Raw genomic sequence first — 22195 nt, 5'->3', positions numbered from 1 at the left:
ACAATATTGCAGGCTCCATAATGGAGGTTAGATGGGTATTAGCTACATGAAAGCACTAATCTAGTGGGCAAGAATGAAGTTTAAATCATCAATATCCAGGTGCTTAGCATTACTTAGGAATAAAGCAATTAGAATTCAGGGGGAATGATTATCAGATTTAACAAAGAGACCATTTAATGGTAGCTACAATATCATTACTGCTATATAATGGTGAGGGCAATGCTAAGGAGTTAAAATGTATTGTTAGCAGGGATTAGACAGCATAGGGAAACAAGTCACAATGGTCAGCATTAGTCAGTAATTGCTGCAGTTACCATACAGTGGTATCTGATACTGTTGCTTCACCCTATATTTTCAGTAGGAAATAACTGTGGAAGCTTTGCAATGGCTGTTGAAAATGTATTTGATGGTAACCACCCTATAGGAAAAAGGCTTGGATGATGTTATCCATGTGAATTGCTACCCCAGCTTTGTCTGCTGTTTTTGAATCATAGTACTTTGGGCTCAATAGCTACTGAGGGTTTTTACAATTCCTTTGCAGTCCTCTTCTCTTTCAGCCCCACTCATCCTCTTGCCCTCAATATACTCACAATGATGCTGGCTACCTCACCCATCCACCTATTTTATTTTCCCTTTATATTCTTTGGAATTTAGTTGAAATGTACAAAAATCAACTAAACGTCCGAGAACTTTGCAGCAGAGAATAGGAACAATGGGTTTGTTACAGGGAATTGTGGATTGAGGATACCTAAAATTCAGTACAGGAGACCTGATGAATCTCATTCGCCCGTATGTGACATGAAGAAAATGGGACTGGAAAATTCACTAATTATAAAGAAATGTTTTAGCTCTGCTACTCTGCTACCTGTCTCTTTTAAGTGGCTGTTTTAAGTGGTTTTACGGCAAACTTGAGGTGTCTCTCAGAGGAATCTGAGACAGACACAAACAAGATAAATGAAACAAGAAACAAGGGTTCAAAGAAGAATAGAGAACATGATTTAGGGTCCTAGTCATGAGAAAAATAAGGGCTGCTAAATCGTATTTCTCTCTTGATAAGACTTCAGAAACGAGTGACGTGCACATTACCCAGTGATGTGCACATTCTTGGAAAAAGCATGCTGTGAAAGACAGTCTCAGTCTTAAGTGATGAGCTCAGACTCTAATGATCATGACTTGAAGATCCAGTATTCATTGTAGAAGCACGTTGAAGCACGAGTCTTCTAATAGGGGGAAAAACACAAATTAAGAAGAATAGAGAATATTAAGTTTGTTAGCAGAGGATGAAAAACTATAAGTGACACTTCTGAGCAGAAAGCTCTTCCATCTGCAGCATACTATAAAACAGGAGCGAGGTTGAAGAGTGGAAATAAGCCAGTCTTGAAGTATACCCTAGGAAGTGGAACCTCCTGAAAATGACCATATATATGTGAGCAATCATAATAATAATGCTGAAAAAATATACAGCATTTAATGTCTCTAAGGTGGTGTATTTAACAGATCAATCATAAAACGGTATTTCTCATTTCAAGAAGTTCATCCCACAGGGAGACATTTTCTGGGAATAAAATCATAGAACCAGACAATCTTTCTGACACTGGGAAAATAACTGTGCCCAGATACACCTGAATATGTCTACATTTGCTTGATCCATCTATGCAGAAAGGTAGTTAATATATTCTTCCAAGTGAAGTAATCTTTGCCAGCAAAGGTTCAGTTACAGCACTGTGTTTAATGAAATTAATAGGACCAATTTCAAGTAGTTTAGGCTGAAAATTTAGATTTTCCATAATTTAGGAAAATATTATTTTTCCCTGCCTGATGGTACAGGAAATGTTGCATGTTTAAAAATTTATTTAAAAGCATTCTGAGGGAAGTTAATAATTTCCATGCAGAGTTGAAACCAAAACAAATCTGTGTTGGGCACAAGAACCTGAAAGTGAAATTGATTATAAACCAAGTGAAGCTGATCAGATTAGTTTCACTTTCCAGAATGAGTACAATGAAAAAAGTGAAAGACAAATGAAGACAAAAGGAAAATTTCATTTTAATTATTATAGTTTCACTAATGTAGTGTCCTAGTAATAACAGCAAGACATTCTATAAAAATGTGCATTTTTTTATGTTGACATTGTCACTTTAAGATCACAAACCAGACTGGCCTTTGCTGCTGAAAACATGTGTCAACCCCGTAAACATTTATGCACATAAGCAACTATTCACATAAGCAATCCCATTAAATCAATGGGACAGCTTGTGTGTATGTGTTAGCAGATCGAGAACAGGAGAAGGAAATGAGATACAAGCAAAAAATAATAAAATCTGAAATTCAGAGCATGTACAATAATTGAGGAACAGGTTGGTAACTCCCTGGGCGCAGACTTCAGGAAATCCCTCACACAGTTAGTAAGGCAGAAGCGGTATTCTTGCGAATGCAGAAAAAGTTAGACGATTACAGCCAGTGAAGAGTCTGCTCAGAGGCAGATTCCAGGAAGGTTATGCGTAAACTTTCCCCAGCATCAAATATGGTTATGAACTGTCACCCAAAGCACAGGAAAGGAGATGTTAAAAGTGGGTTAATTAGGTGCGGAGAATAGTAATGTTGAACACATATTAGAGAACTTTTAAGGATAATGAATACTTTTCAGTAATGAATGATTAAACTAATCTATTTTTATTTTCACTCTGACTACTGCTCTATTATGTACCAATAGTGAATGAAGATTTATCTATGTACATATTTACTGGGCAACAAAAAGGGGATGCAAGGGCTACTTAACATATGGTTGAAGAAAAATCTAATGACAAAACTCTATTAGCCAATTTATACCATGGAGTTAGACCATAATGAACTGATTAACCTAAAAAGATATGAGATGAAAAGGGCTGAGAATCCATCTCAATTGGTGATTCACTGAGTACGTTACTGTATTAATGATTTAAATTTATCACAAATAAAAGATGTTGTGTGGAAATTAGACAATCTGATAATTCAATTATCAGAGACCAACTGATCTGCATTACCAAACATTTTGTCTGTACCTTAATAACGGAATAATTTAAAGAGATATGAGTTTTCTGGGGCTTACTATATTTGAAGATGAGGTTGACTAAGGCCGTTTAGCTAAGTTATGTAGACAAATTATATTATATCCCTGATTTCTATAAACAGAGATTAGCCACTTTTGGACATATACATTATATATAATTAAGAGGAGACTAAATGAATATATTACAGTATTTCAAAACTACTTCCAATTGGTTTTATATGCACTCTTTATGCCAATAACTATTTGACAAAAACAGAAGGGCACTCAGCCAGAGAATCCATTGTGGAAGGAAAGCCCTTCTGACCCAATGAATAGAAAAACAAGATGCTTTGACCACCACTTAGGGAAGCAATGACATGGTCATCATCAATCAAAACAGAACGATATAGAACAGGAGCTACTGCTACAGCTCTAGTCTGACTGACCATATTGGTGATTGAATCAGTAGCCCTCCTGGCAAAGTAAGTTGTTTACATAAATCAAAATTTAACAACCTAAGGCAACACAAATGGAGTCACTGGGCCACTTACATGAAAGGGCCTTCCCCCACCCACTAATTTTGATGTCTAATTACTTGATTTACCTGTGCAATCAGGTATTGGTTGAATACTAGAATTTGCATCTGCAATGTTGCCCCTACAGTGAACTCTGTCTACAACACTGGAAACCATTTAAAAAAAATTAGGTTCCTTCTGTCAGGGTTAAACAAATTTCTATACAGAAAGCCTAATTCTGTAACCTCAGTGAAAGTCTGCACGAGTAAGTGCTTCTCAGTAAGAGTAATGGAAGCAAAATGATGTGCAGAGTCAACCGCAGCACTCTGTCTAAATCACAGCAAATGCTCAGTTACATACACAAGCCCAAATGGCATGATGAGCATGTGTAGTGCCCATACAAATCATAGGGGGCTGCAGATGCTCAGCACCTCTCAGGATTTGGGCTTCAATGAAATAGTCAGTAAGAACTACCCCCAGTAAAAATCTGTTTCACATCTAGTTAAACACCTTCTGAATTAGGAAACAGATTTTGATGGGTCTATTGGGTGGTTGCGTAAGGCAGGTTTTGGTGCAAATTCTACTCTGTGTTTCATAGGCTGATATGTTCAGTTTCATTTTTTCATGCCATTAAAAATAAAATGTTAATCTACACTTTGTGTAAAGAAATCTCAACTCAAAATAACTAGAACAATAATATTAGATAAAATGTTATTGCAGTCAAGGCTGCCTTAAGGGCTCGTCTACACAATGTATTAGTTTGCACGAGTGGAGTGTAATTTCTAGTGGGCACTAGTGTGTTGTGCACTAACTGGCCCATGCGGACCCTGCTGGTGTGTACTAAAAGTTTCCTAGTGCACATTAATGTAATCCCGTTTCAAACAGTACTACATTAATGTGCACTGGGGAACTTTTAGCGCATGCCAGCAGGGTCCACTATACAGATAGTTACACAATTTAATAAAAAGTACTTCTGGATGTTGGATTTCAATTTAATTCTTCAACTGAATTTTAGTTTTGGGAACTACTGAAACAATCCAATAATGGGCTGAGTGTAGCCAATAGCAGTACTTTGATGCACACAGAGAAGTGATAGGAAGAGGATATGAATGCACAGAATGCTGTTCTTCACAGGTGGTCGATAACTACACAATATCATTAAAATTAATCAAATAAACAATTCATCCCCTTACTGACTTACTGTTTGAACTTTGTGGAAATCCAGGCAAGGAGGATGGACCATTCATTCCAGGCAGAAGAACAGGAGGAAGGCCAGGGAGTCCTGGGTAAGCTGCTGGCAAACTGATACCATGAAGTGAACTGCTGTCCATCATGCCTGGCTGCTGTACTGTTAAGCCTAGTACATCTGTAGCCTTCTTTATACGATCCAATTCCTGCTGTGCCATCAGCTGTCTAACAGTTGTGGGAGCTAAATAATCCTTCTCCCGATCTAGCTGACTTCCTACAGTTTCTCTCACTTTTGAAATATGTTGTTTGGAAAAGATATGGTCTCTTATAGATAAACGTGCAGAATACTTCACCCCACATAGAGAACATTCTGGTTTTGTCCCATCAGGTCCACTCTGATTTATCATGAATGGCTTCCCTATGTTAATTTTGAATTTCTTTTCTTTTGCCCGGGCATTCTGGAACCAAACCTGGACCACCCGTTTGGGCAGACCAATCTCATTCCCTAGCATTTCACATTCTTGCATGGTTGGAGTCCGATAGTCACTAAAGCAAGCCTTGAGGACTTTAAGCTGGAGGTTACTCATTTGTGTTCGAAAACGTTTGTGACCTGGTCGATCACTATTTTTGGATTTAAAGGGGTTGTTAGCTCCAAATGGGTTGGGCGAACTTGGATCTGCAATGCTTGATGTTTCACTGCGATCGGCATTATCGTCGGCATCATCAGTAATGTAAAAACTTTGGTCATGATCACCGTCTTTGTCACTGAAATGTACCGATGGGCTAGTTAGGGAGAAGAGAAACTTTTCATCACAATTCTCAATTGTAGGTGTAGTTGCTGTTTTTGAAAAAGAATCATTCACAAGTGTTTTGGGCTCTTTGGGAGATGATACAGGTTTCACATCCCCTGAATTACCAGTCATGTTTTCCATTTCATTGTTTCCCTCATCTCCTGTAGTGGCATCACTAATCGCTGTATTAACTGATGAAGTCTCATCAAAGTCAGTCTTATTTTGATCATACCCAGAGTCAGCAGGAGGGGCATTCAGATTTTCTATATCCTCACTGCACTCCGCTTTGAAAGAAGAAGGGCTTAAAAGATTCTTTGGGGACATCTCTGCAGTTTTACTAACAGGGGTTGACACTGTGGAGGCTAATTCATTTTCACTTGATAGATCAATCTTTGTTAACGATAGTGATGGATAATCAAAAAATATATATTTTTGTGGACTTTCTCTTCCATCTTCAGTTGATATTAACGGACTTGGAGGCAAACTATAACCTGCCTGTTTTCCTTCATTCCAGTGCCGAGAGCGAATGTGACTTTCCAAAGCTGACTTTGCTTTAAACAGTGCTCGACAAAAAGGACATCTTTTATGTGACTGGGCTGGACCTACTGCACGGAACTGTCCTTTTCTTTCTCGGGCTCGTGTGTTCTGAAACCACACTTGTACTACTCTCTTTTTAAGTCCCACTTCACGTGCAATATGATCTAGCATCTTTCTGGTGGGATTAGAATCTAATAGGTATTTTTCATAGAGTATTTCCAGCTGCTCTGGAGTAATGGTAGTTCTCAAGCGCTTATCACGATGTTGGTCTTCACCACTGTTTCCTCCCTCCTTTTCACTACAATTATTATCTTCTTTATCATCCAGTTTTCGTTTAAGGGAGCCGGAAACTGTAGCAGGATGGGATGTATGTGATGAGCTTGTCTGCTGGGGCATCTGAGCAAGAGTACTATTAAGCAATTGTCCAGTCATCAGAGGATTATTGGGGTCAAATATCATATAGGGCATATCCATGGGTCTTTCTAAAAACTGAGAGTGAAGAAATTGGTTTTGGGCTGCTAGGAAATGCATGTGCTGGTGCTCTTGCCAAAGTTCTAGAGTTGGAAAGGCAACTGTACACTGGTCACATTGGTATTGTAGTAACTGAGGAGGTAGACTGTTCTGTAAAGAAGTCATTGAAATTGATATAGGACTAGAAGGGACTGGTGTGGTTTGTGATGCAGAAGGAGGTCGTCCTACCATCTGTGGTTGTTTTTGCTGTTGTGGCTGAGAGACTGAGGGCTGTGGATCAGAGGAAGTTATTGGTGCAGACTGTAAGGGTTTGGTGACTTGTGAGGTGATATCAATTTGCTTAGGGGTGATGTCATTTTGCTTTGGCTTTTCTGGTGCCTCAGGTTTAGGAGAACTCTTCTCAGGCTCTGGTTTGGGTGATGGCAATAAAGGAGTACTAGAACCAGAACCAGAGCTTGCTGCTGTCGCAGTTGTACTTTTTGATGAGTCTGTTTGGCCAGAAACTGTGAAACTTTTATACAGTATTTGATCTGTGGCATCCATGGAATCTTCTGTTTGGCTTTCGTCTTGAGCATCATCATCTTCATCTTTGTAACACTGTTTTTTCTGGTGTGTAATCAAATCAAAAATTCTGGGAAAAACTACGTTGCACTTTTTACATTGATATTGCATGTTGCTAGTTCGAATATAGCGCTCATTAGTGAGTTCCCTTTTTTCATTATCTTTAGTTTCTGCTTGATTTTCATAACTCTTGCGAGCTTTCTGTCGTGCATTTTGGAACCATACAACAATAACTCGAGTAGGTAGATTAAGTACAGTTGAAAGTTGCTCAATTTCATCATCCTTTGGATAAGCATTTGTGTCAAAAAAATCTTGTAAGACCCTAAGCTGATAGTCAGTAAACCTAGTTCTAGATGATCTCTTGCTGAAAGATGCATCAGATTTGTAGTGCTCTAAAGAAGTGGGTTGAGGATCAATTCTGATATCTTCCAAGACAGTTATGGGAGGATTACTAAAGTTGTATGGGGAATCTTTATTTCTTTGTCGTTCCTTAAAAAGTGTATTACGAAACCAGTGTTTGATAACTTTTTGGGAAAGGCCAGATTTCTCAGCCATTTCTTGAATCTGTTCTTCACTTGGAGAATTGTTAATATCAAAATAAGCCCGCAAGATTTTTAACTGATCATCTGTGATTCTTGTACGTGGACGCTTGAACTGAGAATGTCGTAGGAAGTTGGGATCTAATCCTAGCTGCTGCTGACAAAGCTGAGTAAGATCTGCAGACAAAGTATCCATTGGTGGTAGTTGGAGGGTAAGCTGAGGAGGCAATGCAGGATGTTGTACTGGCTGCATCATAATTGGAGGGAAAAGTGGAAGATCTAATGAAACAGGCAGCTGGACCTGAGGTGGAGCTGAAGGTGGTGGCGGAGGTGGCGGAGGGGGTGGCGGAGGTGGAGGCGGTGGTGGTGGGGTAGGTGGAGGAGCTTGCAAAGGAGTGGGAGTTGTATTTTGAATTTTTCCACAGCTGGCCAAAGAAGGCTGTGAAGGAGCTGGAGGCAGGGGCGGGGGAGGAGGTGGGGGAGGTGGCGGTGGTGGCGGTGTTTCTGGAGAGGATGGTGAAATTGGGTAAAGCTTGTCATAAGCCTCCCTGTATTGACGGGCAAATTTCTCTAGTGCTCTATAAGGAAAAAACTGACCATGCACGTGCTCTTGATGACTCTTCAAAATAAGAATGTTAGAAAATAGTTTACTACATGTTCCACATTCCAGTTTGTCAGTGTTTTCACCTTCACTGGTCTTACTTTTTTTCTGTACTTTTTGTCTGTTTTCATTATACTGAATAACTAGCTCAAAGCCAAAATTCTCCAGCAAAGCTTTGGCTGCATTTCCTCTAGCCCCAGAAGCTATTCTAGGTGGTGGAATGGTTGATTCTGAGGATTTTTGCTTCTTCATGTCTTTGTTCTCCTTTAGTCCTTCACTTTCATTTGTCAGTTCTTGCTTTGGCTTTTCTTGTTTCTCAGATATCTCTTCTGATTCTTTATATGATGGCATATCCTTTATCAGCTGGCAGTCCGCACTTACTAGACTATTTTGCTCCTGTTTCATTAGTTTGCTACTTTGCTGATGCTGTTTTTGTGACTGAATTTGGGGTTGTGTTGATTGATACTGTTGTGCTTGTTGCTGTAAGATTTGTAGTTGTGTTTGTCCAACATGGTGTTGAGTTTGTATCTGCTGCTTTAAATCTTCCAGCAGTGATCCTGCCATCCCCGCCATTCCAGGCATACCAAATGTGGCAGAACCAGGCAAACACAGGTCTGGGCTCAGGCTAAATTCTGTCCCAGGTATGTAGAATGGAAAAAGGAATTGAGGCTGTTGAAATTGAAGCAATGCTTCTGGTGTCATGGGAAAGTGAGGCAAAAATGCAGGGTTTAGAAACTGGGGCTGAAAGAACGCAGCTTGCTGTTGCAGTTCATGTTGTAATTGCATTTGAAGTTGTGCTGGTGACTGGGATGGATGATGTGTAGGCTGAGCAGAAATTAATTCAGAAGCTTGCTTTTTATTTAATTCTTTGGCATCTAAGTGGGTATCTTTGCTGTTAACTGCTGGTAAGCTCATAGAATCTAGCATCCCTTGACTAGGGCTATTAACATTCCCTGCTACACTATTTCCACTAGTTATATTACCACTTGGTTCTAATTTTGCAGCCCTTGCCTTAGTCTGATGAAGCACAGATCTCATATGGATTTCCAACGTAGAACTTTGGCTATATGCAACATTACAAATGCTGCATTTGTAGGGTTTGTTATCAGTGCTGCTGTTGCTTTCTTGAGGGACAGGACTTGATGCTTCCTGCAAAACCTTTTTGAGTTTATGTAAATGAGACACTGAATTATAATGGACCAAGAGAATGTTCTTTTGAGTGAAAGATTCTTTACACACTGTACATTTATATGGGCGAGATGGATCTAGAAATTTTTCCATAGTAAAATTTGGCCCTTTTCTAAAAGGTAAGGTCCGCTTTGGTTCTGAGCCTATATCATCTGGAATAGAGCTACTATCACTTCCTACAGGACTTGCTTTACCTTCCTGGTCCATCTCATAATCTCGTTCTATTTCCTGTTCTAGTGCATGATCATCTTGTGCCATTTCACTTTCTGCCCAGAGTTCACCATTTACAGGTAATGATGCATATAGCTGCTGAATTTCAGCTTCATTGAGTTCAGGGTGGCCTGCTTCCAAGTGTTTTTTTAAAGCCTGGAATGTACGGAAGCTACGCTGACAAAGGCTACACATGGTAGCAGCCCGAATAGCATGATACTGGGAATGTATCTGAAGCTTCTGCATAGTCTTAAAAGCCAAGCTACAATGGTTACAACGATATTTATAGACATGGCGATCAGAAACAGATAGTTGCTGCTTTTTCTGCTGTTCGTTCAACTGATCCGGCAGTGATTCGGTGATCTTTGTATCCTTACTGGTGCTCTTATTCCATTCTGGCATTTCAGTACATTCCTTAGGTGGCTTCTGTTCCTCAGTCTTAATTTCCATTCCAGATTTTGCTTCATCAAGCCCAGGAGTATTTTTCTCATCCATCAGACTGTCACCTGATTAAGGAAGACAGAGAAATATCTTTTAGACATGTAACATTTGAGCATAGGCATTATTATTATTTATCACACTTATCACAGTAGCGCCTAAGGACCAACCAAAAATGGTCCCCAACTGTGCAAGATACAAACATAGACAGTTCCTGCTCCAAACTGCTAACAAACAAATAAAAGGGACAGATAAAGAGTAGGGAAAAAGGGAAAACACACAAGCAGAGTGATCAGTGTGATGGTGACAAACAGAATGTTAGTGCCACAGTATTTTTTTGTTAATTCTTAGTATGGGGTTCAGTTAGCTAAACACAGAGGTGAAGGAGGGGAGGATAAAGCAGATAGAAGGGATGCTAAGGGGGACAGGGCATGGAGAGAAGAAGGTATTAAGGGGGAGGGGTTAGGTGAAAAGACTAAGTGGGGGCTTGGAGCAGACAGCCTATTAGCACAGGGGAGAGTGTATCTGGAGTGAAAACTGAAATATGGGCTTGATCCTAAGGACCCATTCACCTGCCATTCCCATTGCCTCTAGTGAGAGTTACAGCTAGCTCATTATCTTTTAGATCATGTCCTATATATTTTTAAAACAGCAAGGGGGTTATTTTCAAAATGGCCATGTACAGCTGCATGCCTAATTTCTACATAAAAACGACCACAGGTGTATACTAACTCAAGTCAAGTATTTGTACAATGACATGGGCAATGTGCATCCAACTAGATATGTGCCTGTGCAAAGAGCCAAGTTCATTGCTGAGCTGTGGCATTTATAGAGGCCCATCTTTGAAAATCATGCCCTAGATGACATCTTACTATTTTTCTCCTGTTACCTCTTATTAATGTTTGTAACCAAAAAACTAGTAGCATACCAAGGAAGAATCAAGTGGTTTGCTCCAAGAATCACTCATTTAGATTCTCCATGTCTGGTCTTTCGTTTGCATACCTGAATATTTCCCAGATCCTTCTGCTGTAACGGCAGCTGGTGTGTCACGCTCGGATTTCTCTAAAGGAGCTGCGGATAATAGCATACTATTGGGCATCATCATATCTGGTACAGGAACCTTTAAAAAAGCAAGGGCACAATGTTATATTCAAAGAAGAAAAACACTGTTTATCAGTGTATCACACATGGTTCAAAGCTTGCCACACGGCAAAGGCCAAGGGCTTGATTCAATCCTGGATTGCCTGTGACCTTGGACAAGTGACAGTCTCTTCATGCCTCAGTTTCTTACCCGTTAAATGGGATTACAGCACCTAATCCCATACATCAAAGACTGTGAGGTGCTCTGACACGATGGGAATAAGGGCCAGATAAATACACAGATCAGGGCTGAATTTTCTGTTTAGTGTCTGTTCAAGAACGAAGCACTTGGAATGTTTGCCCAAAAATCTCTTGAGCCATTACTGTGATACATGAGAGTGAAAAGAATATATACATTGCCCACTGAGAAAAATAATTTTAACCACATTAAAAATAACCTAATGGGATTCAAATCTGAAATTTGACATTTTGCATGGGCAGAGTCCGCTCAGAGAACTAATGCTGTGGTGGGGTGAGGGTGGAATGAAAAATACGGATTGTAAACATCCCATAGATGAGATTTTTAGCAAACATCCATTTCCTTTGTGACCAGGGAGATCAGATATGGACAGGGCTTGTTACTCTTAGATGGTTACTGAGACAATTTATATGAGAAAGATTAAGTTTTCCAATGCTCCCCCACCACTAAAATTCTCTCCCAAAACCCAGAGACAAAACAACCCCCCTCCTAAACATATACCAACATCAAGACAGGCATATGGAGAGAAAAAAATAAATCCTGCAAGTAGAGGATTGCTCCACAGTTTCTTCAGCCTCTTATGATACACTGAACATTATAAGATTCTATTTAAAAAAAATAAAGTTTCAATATTTTTCCAGGATGAAGATATTGTTGTGACAGTGTAAACAGATGTTTTACTGACTTCTAAACCTAGCTTTTCAGAAACCGGTCTCCACACAACCTATGGGAACAACAAAGGCAGGATCTCACTCCTTCCCCATCCTATTCACCTAAACTAACTGAAGCCACATTGCCTTGGGGTAGCTATATACTTTTTTTCCCGGAATCTCTTCTGGAAGGGAGATGATATGCATCCTTAACTATGGCCCCCAACTGCATCCTGTCTCTGTCCTCTCCCCAGGAGGACCTACAAAGCATCCTCCGCAGGGTCTGAGTAGAGAACAGTATGGTGTGAAGGAGTTGCCTGGTCCTGGAACTTTGTGGGATGAGGGAGGAATCCCTCCCTACATGTATCATGTGCCGCTGTAAGGTGCACAGTGTACGAATAGCCTAAACGCTAAAAAACACAGCAATGTAGTTGGCCTAATTAAAAATCACAAAATTAAATAAAACAAAAATTTAAGACATGCAAAAGTTACATTTCCAACCTACACAGTATTTCCTATGTGAAGGGCCAAATATTCTGGTTTGGCAGAACTGTACTTGGTACAGAACTAGGACTAGCTGGGGATCAGCTGAGCTTCTAGAATTATGTAGAGAGGTCTCAGAGCTCTCCATCCAGGCCTCCTTTTCCCTAGTCACACATAGAAATCAGGAGCAGGGTGGTCTAAAGCTTCCACTCTAGCTCTATCTGTAAAGAAATCCCTAGGTGGAAAGAGGAATCCTCACAGGGGACTGAATCTGTGGGCTTTAGAGCAGCTTTCCTCATAGAAGAGGCAAAAAACAGCCAGAGCAGATGAAAGAACTGGGGTCTGTTGTTTTCTGGTTAAAGCTGTGATCCAACAACTATTAATATCAGATAACGCATGCCAAAATGATATGGTATACCATGGTATACGTTATTTTTATATTTCTAGCTGAACTTAAGGAATTCCTTTGAATATTATATGTTATGAAATATGTTCAGAAAACCTCATATTTTTATTAGTGTTAACTGGTATTAATACTTTGCAGTAGTACTTTTTGCCCAGGGAACTCCTACTATCTTACAAACAATCAATAAGTTAATGTTCATGATACCCTTGTAGGATAGATATGATTACACCCAATTTAGAGATGTGCACTGAGGCACAGAAAGGTGAGTGGCCTGATTTTTCAAAGTTGACTGAAATGTAAACTCCAAGGTCTCAGCATCTTTGAAAATCTAGCTTCAGGGACTTGCCCTAGGGACACAAATTACTGATAAATTACAAGGTGGGTGAGGTAATATCTTTTATTGGACCAACTTCTTTTGGCAAGAGAGACAAGCTCTTGAGTTTACACAGAGCTTTTCTTCAGGCCACAGAGCTAGGAACAGAATCCAAAAGTCCTGACTCTCGGTCCCAGCTCTGGCTACCAGAATACTAGGTCACAACAAATTCATTGTCTACATGTCTGAGTATGTTCCTGTCGAATGTGTATCAGTATTTTAAATACTTACAGTCATAAGCAGTTTCTCCACACAATCGGGAGACACACTGTGCAAATGGGTCAAATGAAGTTGGAGATGCATTTTGTTGCTGAGGACATCCTGGCAGAGGGGGCAGCAGATAACGGGCTGCATTGAATGCTGTGACAGGACATGCATCTGGATACGATTTGGGTCCCTACTACTGTAGTTACAATAAGGACATTGATAGAACTGAAAAACAGCAAATGAAGATGCAGGGTATTAGTGTATTTTGAATGATTCGATAGCACTGCTATTTCAATAGCATACAATCTCTGTTTTACTGTGCTTTTGAGCTACCTGAGAGAGTTCTATGAGGAACTGGAATTGTTACATTTTCTTTTACCTGTTCATGTCCAAATTTATTGTCCTCAAGAGGTTTTGATTTTTTAGATGCACCATCCTCTTCTTTTGCCTGAAGTAGCTGTTGTGTCCCTACCGCAGTGTTCACTTTTGGCTCCTTCTCTGGTGTGATTATTCCTGTTCCAAAAACATAATGTTTAAAAAATGTTTTAAACTTAGAAGTGTTATGCTATACAAAGAGCTGTGATTATGATGCCTTATAATCTCCCACATGGTTATGCTAAATATCAAAGAAAAATGTATTTAAATAAAACAATTTGAAACCTAGCAAATACCTAGGTGAAAACACGCTTTTATCCTTGATGCAGATGCTAGAAATAAATTTTAAAATGGACTCTTCTCTCTTGTTTAGATAACCTTAGGTTGCCTTGAAAGATTAATCAATAACACGCTCTCTTCAGCATCTCAGTCTGAATTTCTCTATTACATTAAATCAAATCAACTTTCACTCAGAAATCCTTGTTTTCCAAAATAGTTTATTTTCTAACATTTAATTACCTTCTACCATTTCTAAAATGTTTGGGCAGTGAAATTATTGTGCTGCTTTGATAAGCCCTGCTTGGTTATAGTTCTGAAACTAAATATAGTGAGCCTCTAAAATATACAAAAAAAACCCAAACCCATAAACAAAAAAACCTCAACTCCAGACAACTTCCCAAAACCTACAACTCCATGCAACACATTGTGGAAAACAGGATTTGAGCTAACTAAATACTAATTATATGCAAAAATCAGTCATTTTGTGTTGCTTTAAAGGTTTACATTATGAAGTTCTATACTGTGGTATTGTAATCAAAACCAAGAATATAATTATTTTCTATAGATAGTTCTACTACTAAGTATTAAATACTATATTTAATATTATGCCTGAACTAGCTGCATAACGTGGCCCAGTCATGCACACATCAAAGAAACGAGTGCAATTCTAATTTCCTAGTCCATCAGAAAATTCTTTCCAGCATCAATTTGCCAGATAATCTCTTTTGCTAGGCTGGATATTACAACAGCATTGGGTAGGCATGTCACATACATCTCACGACAAACACAAAACCTCATTTACCAACCATTCCAATCTCATCATAGTGTGGCATCATCTGACCTTTTTTCTGCTGTTTATTATGAGTATTTCTAATTTTAACTTTCAATTTTCACCATCTTCCAGTCAATTTGCAACTAAATTATTTCTAGGGTGAAGACACTATCACTGGACAACTGGGTGCAAATACATCTTGAAATGCAATGAAGCTAAACCATTGATTGCTATCAGACCCAACATAAATATATAGTCCAGGGGTAATCTGATTGTATGCTGTGCATGAAGATTTATCTTGATTTTTTTTCAATCCACATAAGGTTCATATAAATGAACAAATTGCACCTCATTGCACAATAACCTAGTTTTAATTTAAAAATAAGGTCATGGATGTTATGGAAACAACGTAAAGATGAACAAAGAAAATGTTTGTATTTTTCTCTGGAAAAAAACAAGAACTTTTTTCTTTCATTACATAGGCAATATAGTATTTGATATAAACAAAGCAACATTAGGGGGGAAAAGTAAAATAAAAGGACAGCTTTCAAGGTAAATAGAAAAAAAACCAAACAGACCCTGAGAACGATAATAAATAGTTGAATGCTGAATCACACAGAAATACTTTCCTCAGGGCATTTTTTTAAACTCACAAATATATTTTATTACATATACATTAATGGTCACTTCTCCACACATTACATTTGTATTTGTTTCCTAGTGTAATCACTTAGTTTCCTGTAATTTAGACTAGTAATTCGGACATACTGCTGCTAAAATTTAAAGTTATTCCTGAAATATTTTTCTACTTTTAATGACTAATTTGTCAACAAGCTTAGTTTCTGGAACTCCATCAAATTTCCACACTGTTCACTGATCCCCTAGGCCTTACTTAGGCTAGTCAGTAAGGCCCAGCTGTTTAAAGGTATGTAGGCATTGCTATGGTCAGCACTGAAATGCCTAACCAATTTAGGAGGCCACATTTCATTTTCAAAAGGGATTTAGGCATTGAGGTCAATGGTATTTAAGTTCCTAAGTGTCTAAATCCCTTTTGAAAATGAGATTTCGCCTCCTAAATCAGTTAGGTATTGCAACGCTGAGCGCAGCAAGGCCTATGTACTTTAAAGAGCTGGGTTTAAGAGTTTTGCTTGATTAAGGGCTGAAGGATTGGGTCTTTGATGCCTAAAGGCATAATGTACATGACAACAACATAAGCCATCATTATGTTACTCAGTTTAGTTTCCGATACTCCCTAGCCTATCAGAATATATGTGAGAGTACAGCATTATTATTTAAATACCTTAAATATGAGAATTATGGGAAATAAAAAAGTGACATACTCTATTAACAGAAAAAGGTTACTCTTCAAGTCTTAGAAAGATGGGTTCAAATTATTAACCTCTCTTCATTTCTAACTGTCAAAAATGTCTAACAGTTGACTGTCTCTTATCTACATCATATGTCACTTTAAAATGTCCCATTTTAAAGATAATGGACAGATTCTCAGCTGGTGTAGATTGGTATTACTATAGGACATGGCTCATTTACACCTGCTGAGGATCTGGCCCCAAATAAATAAATAAAAAAGCATATTTTCTCCATATCATGTTATATTCATGTAGCACTTTGTTACAGGAATTTTGTGGGCAAACTCTGCTTCCAGTTATATTTGTACAAGTGGATTAATATTGGTATGAACTGTTGGTGGAATTTAGCTGTGAGCAACACAGAGAGAGAATGCATAGTGTGTTTACATTATGCAACATTTTCTACCACTGGATATGATAACTATTTCAAGGGACCAATAACAATCATAAAACTCATATTTCTTGTTTCTATAGTTACAAGTATTGGTTTTGTAAATTTTCTTTTGCATTTAATGTAAACCAATCCTTATAAAACACTGCATTTTGGGGTAATAAATACGTAACAAAGAACAGTCCCTTTACTATGCTAATTATATAAAATGTTAAAGCTAACCAAGGCAATTGGGGGGGAGGGTCTGGATTCATTCAACCGTAAATGTTGTTGCTTTTTAAATGACCAAAGTTACATCTGGCATCAAGCAAAATAACAGTCTCAAATTTTTATGGTAAGCATTAGAAACCTAGGGCCTGATTCTCCACTGCTTTGCTCCTTGTGTAGTCATTTGCACTTGTGTAGAGTGAGTGGCAAACACTACCAGGCTAAATTAGTAGTGTTTTACACTATGCACCCACTTTTCACGAGTATAAATGACTATGCAAGGGGCAAAGCACTAGAGATTCAGCTCCTTTTAGTTCAACTGATACCAGTGAAGTGCCCTAATATCTGATATATACACTATGTACTTTCACTGGTGAATTCACTATTTTGACAAGTTCCCTGTGGAGTGACAGAGCAAAGACATGGGCTTATAGAATTGGCATTACAAAAAAATAGCAATTGAACAGTATTAAAAGGTCCTGAGGTATGCAACTTTTAGACCATTTGTACAGCTGGATATTCTACTGACATTGTATTCTTAATATGCAATTGTAGAAAAGGACTAAATCCCATCATTCTTTGTGTTTTAAATACACAGTTTTTGTTCTAGTGACATGCTATTTGTTGTTTTCTGGTTAACTGTGAAACACAGCCGTAATTCATTTTATAATGTAAAATACACAGCACTAGTTTAGTTGAATAATGTAATTTCAATGCATTTAGCTAAAAAACTAAGCTTAATTATAAATAAGCACTATGAAATAGACTAGTCAATGATTACCTATCAGTTATGGAATTATTTAGTTCATATAAGATTGCTAGTACAAAAATGACATAATTCACTGCAATTCAAATGCAATCACCTACTTAATAATTCTAAAACTCTAAAATAAAAACAAGGGTCATAAAAAGATTTATGTTAATAACAATTGGGGAAAGCCTAATAAAACTTGTATCCTAACAAAATAAAATTCTGAAAAACCTATGAACAAAAATACTGGTTTGTTATTTATGAATCAATGTATTTCATAAAGATCGCATAACTTAAGATTTATGATATATCAGATGATGTTACTCAACTTCAAAATAATTCTAAAATTAAAATTACTGGTACAGCATTCTAATTAGAGTAGAATGAAAGGGTAATTTTCACTGCAATAATGAAGGTTAATTTCCATCCTTCCTCATGTTCACTACCTTATTAAAAAGTGCTCCCCTTAGCCATGGCAGAGACATATTATATTTTCAATGCAAATGTATTAATCTGGATAAATTCCATATTAATTCTTGCATTGCATAGAGCTGTAATTTGGATTATAATTAATCTAAAGTGGCACTAGATTTAAATGACAATATAAATGAGGCATTAGTAGGCTTCTCTGTTCTGAATGAATATTCAACAAATATCACTTTCATTTTGCCAAGTCTCATTCTGAAAGCTCCAGTCCTTGAGATAAGGTAAGCAATACAGCACAACATCTTACACAAACACACTGTTACTAAATAACATGTTAATCCTTTCTCCTCTAATAGATTCCATGCTAAAGAGGGGTCACACCGCTTTCCTGTCTAACTTGTTAAGATTGTGATTAATTTATTGGTTTTCCTGAGATTTCTCTTGGCAAGACTTGCAACACTCAATTCATGAGAAAGCCCAAATTAACATTCAATTATATATAAGCAGTTATTCAGTCATTAGAAATACTTGTCAGCTGAGTTGAGAATTAAGACCCTGGCATGAGTGCTACATAAGCAGAATTAATTTAGAAAATTAAACAAAAGTTTTTAAAAGGTCATATTAAGAGTTTACAGTATAAATTGTTTTCTGTGGTCGCTGAAAAGCATGAGGACATTTGTTTTTATATGGCTCTTACTGCAGAGACACCTTTGTAATTTACTGACACTGGAGTGGACCACAATTATGCCATTTTTGTTGTACTGCACCCAGCAGGCATCTGGGCATAGGTTTGCCCAATTAAAGTTGGCTCTTAAGACAGACTAATCCTAGTGGAATCTTGAGAATTGCCCCACACTATTTCTTCCAGAGTCCATTTTCGCCGTTGGACCTTTAATACTTGTGGAGGAAGGTATGGAATGAGTTTGCTTTACAAAGAGTGGGCAGATAAGTCCTCTGAAGTGGATTCCAGTGCCCCCTAGGTAGAGCGAATGATAGGAAATGTATGCTTCATGTGGCTGTCTCCTTTCCCTTGAAGCATTTCCAGGATGACCCACTGATTAGACAACACGGAAAAGACCCAAGTCAGCTTAGGAGCATGGCTTTACTGTGCTGCAGACAGCTCTTTCCAAGTCAAAGAGCCAGCCAAAGGGGATATATACTTTAAACCACAACATAGTTTCTTCTTCAACATCATCTTTGTCATCAGCAGCCTTTTTGCAGTCTCTTGATTCAAAAATAAAACAACTGAAGTGCAGCTGAGGTCTAAACTGTAACAGATATTGACCTCAACATGTCAACAAGCAAACTTAAACTAAGCTTTAATCCCTAAAGCAGTCTTCTGAATTAATTTGATATAGAAAGGGCCATCAATAAATACTTTGAATAAATCCAAAATTTTTAATATGTAGAGTGAATTACAAATATGGGCTAATTCGGATTTAAGGAAACGTGCATGTAAAATGATATTTTCTGTACAACTAAATGTCGTTATGGAGAATACAAGCTCCTTTATATGCTGTTGTCATTGGGATACAGGGAAAAGATATATGACTACCTGAAACTAATAGGCTTCAACCTGTTTCAGCATTTCTTCTGCTTCAATGAATCCAACATAATGTAACTAGGTATAGCGTGCAGCAAAAGTAGCCAATGTAATATTCATTGCAACCAAAGATTTCCATCTCATACATAAAAAATATGGATGAAGTCACATATTTGCCAAATCAAATACAGAAAAAGCCTTGGGTATCTACACCAGATGCTGGCCCTGGGTTTGTTTATGCACAAGTAAATGTCATGACATAGGGGTTTTGTTTTCAAAGACAGTAGCTTTCATTACTGGGCTTCATCTATTTCAGGAGATCAAAATTACCTAACTTATAATCCATTTTCAATGATATTTCCTCTTTCTTAGGCTGAATCATCTGTAATCTTTTTTGCTGGATTTTGGGGTTTTTTTTCCTAAATGCCTCAAATAAATGCCCAGGAAGAGGGCAGATTCTTGACTGTAAGTGGTCAGACAGCAAGAATGAAAACAAAACTCCAACTTCAACAACAACAACAACAATAATAATAATAACAACAACAACCCCCCTGCATTCTTAGGGGTACAAGAGGGACCAAATTTGATTGCAGAAAAAAAAGAATTCAAGTGGTATCTAATCCTATGCTTATGAAAAATTAATATGCCATCAGAGGAATCACAAGTACAGCTAAGATTAATGAAAGGCGCTTAAAAAATTACAAGCACACAAACTGATTTGATTAAAAAATAATCTCACTGGTCGTCCTGTAATATTCTTCAACTTATCCGCATCTATCCTGTCAGATGGTTATGATTAAAAATAGGTCAATGGGAGGCTACTGATAGAAATCACATGCAAAATGCACATGCAATGAATAGTAGTGGGAATGTCCAGACAGTTTAAAAATGAAAGACCATTTAATAGGATAAAAGGGTGAGGGAGAGGAGGGGAAGACAAAATTCTAGCATCTTACCAGAGTCTTTACTAGCTTTTTTGCCTTCACTAGTGTCTCTCTCACTTGTGTCTTTGTCATCAGCAACAGCCACTGATGTACTTTTAGCAGACCCTTCTGTATCTTCACCTTGTTCTTCTGTGGATAAGCAGAGAGAAGAGGTAACTTAGTGACCAGTTAACATCAATTAAAAACACAGCCTTTAGTAAGAACAGAATCAAAGGAACAGGGAGGGGAGAATGAAGGGGGAGAAAAAGAATGGTACTTTCAAGTGATTTGATATGAATTATGAAAAATTTGCAATATTTCAGATTCTATCCAGGAATAATGAATATGATTTTATCAGACCACATAGCGTTCACAAGTATGACAGACCTAAAGCTTCTCATTTGGTTCTCATTGGCTAGAAGTGATTTGTATAAAAATACACACATACACACACAGAGTATTGAACAAAAAAAACCCTTACAAATAAAAAGAATTTTAAAGCCAAAAAAAGAGACAAAGAAACTAAAAAATAAATCCTATTAGCGTAGCAGTATCCAGCTAATTGTAGTATGTAAGTACCCTATTAGGTATAAACCTTTGGCTTGCTTTGTTGGAGAACTCTCAGATTTTGTCTCCAGGGGGAGCTATACAGGGTAAATGATACAACTTAGTATATTGCTCTTAAGGAATCAGTATTACCCACACCTCACTTATGTGTTCACACAAGCTAGATTACATGGAAATCTTCACAGTAACTCAACCCTATTTAATTATTCTGTAAATCTTAGCTATGCTGCTACTGGTGGATTAATCTGTTTATGCAGTTAGCTTCTATGCTGGGGCTGTGTAGCACTAATCCGTGAAAGGCCCACTGTTCCTTTTCATTCTGTGATCATTTGTCTCTCACTGTGCTGATGTCACATTTTAATGAATTTTTAGCAATCTGAGTAATGCCAGATAACCAGACTTGCAACTCCCTACAGCACGGCATGCTGTTTTCATTGCAGCACAAAAAAAAAATATATATTTCCCAGTTTAGGTAGGAATTATATAAATTAAGAGGTGAAGGTAAAATAGGATTTGAAGCACCAGGCTGCTCAATTTCATAAAATCTTTAATGACCATATAAATTAACCCTGGAAAGGCAAAAGGTCACAGACACACATTTGCATACACTCTTCTATTCACTTTTGATAAGCAGAGCTTTTATGCAGAGAACATGATACAATTAACCCTTCAGGAACCACACAAAATGCAGTTACCGACATTTTAAGTGTCAAGCGTTAACTGAAAATTACACACTGCATAAAATTTTCATTGTAAATGCTATAGTGATTGAAAGGGGAAATAGTGGCCCTCTCCGCACCCCATGTTTTATTAATAACATTCTGACAAGAGAATGAAATATCCTCTGTCATATGTAGCAGCTGAGCACAAAAAAATTGCTACTTAGTGCCTTACTTGCCAGCCATGCAATGAAACTGTACATCTAAGCAAACAACCCTAAGAAAGATAGTAGCGTGCTTATCAGATTCAAAACTCTACACAAAACCTTTAGTAAATTAGAAAAGAAAGAACTCAGCTGCAACTTTGAATTAAAGAAAAAAAATCAAAGCAATGTGTTTGGCACAAGCTTGC

General features: G+C 37.8%; 1 protein-coding gene across 2 annotated transcripts in view; it reads right to left on the bottom strand.

The window, feature by feature from the left end:
* Window positions 1-22195, bottom strand: part of ZFHX4 (zinc finger homeobox 4) — a 181825-nt gene that overhangs the window by 5841 nt on the left and 153789 nt on the right. For both annotated transcript variants that reach the window (XM_032767922.1, XM_032767923.1), the window contains exons 5-9: window positions 20591-20707; window positions 13903-14036; window positions 13548-13748; window positions 11068-11185; window positions 4743-10133 (exon numbers count right to left, since the gene is read on the bottom strand). In XM_032767922.1, the coding sequence (XP_032623813.1) occupies window positions 4743-10133; window positions 11068-11185; window positions 13548-13748; window positions 13903-14036; window positions 20591-20707 (5961 nt within the window). The remainder of the gene's footprint in view (window positions 1-4742; window positions 10134-11067; window positions 11186-13547; window positions 13749-13902; window positions 14037-20590; window positions 20708-22195) is intronic.

The sequence above is a fragment of the Chelonoidis abingdonii genome, chromosome 2, assembly GCF_003597395.2.
Source record: "Chelonoidis abingdonii isolate Lonesome George chromosome 2, CheloAbing_2.0, whole genome shotgun sequence".
Taxonomy (NCBI): Eukaryota; Metazoa; Chordata; order Testudines; family Testudinidae; genus Chelonoidis; species Chelonoidis abingdonii.
The sequence above is the reverse complement of the archived record's forward strand: the minus strand, read 5'-3'. Positions and strand labels throughout refer to the sequence as shown.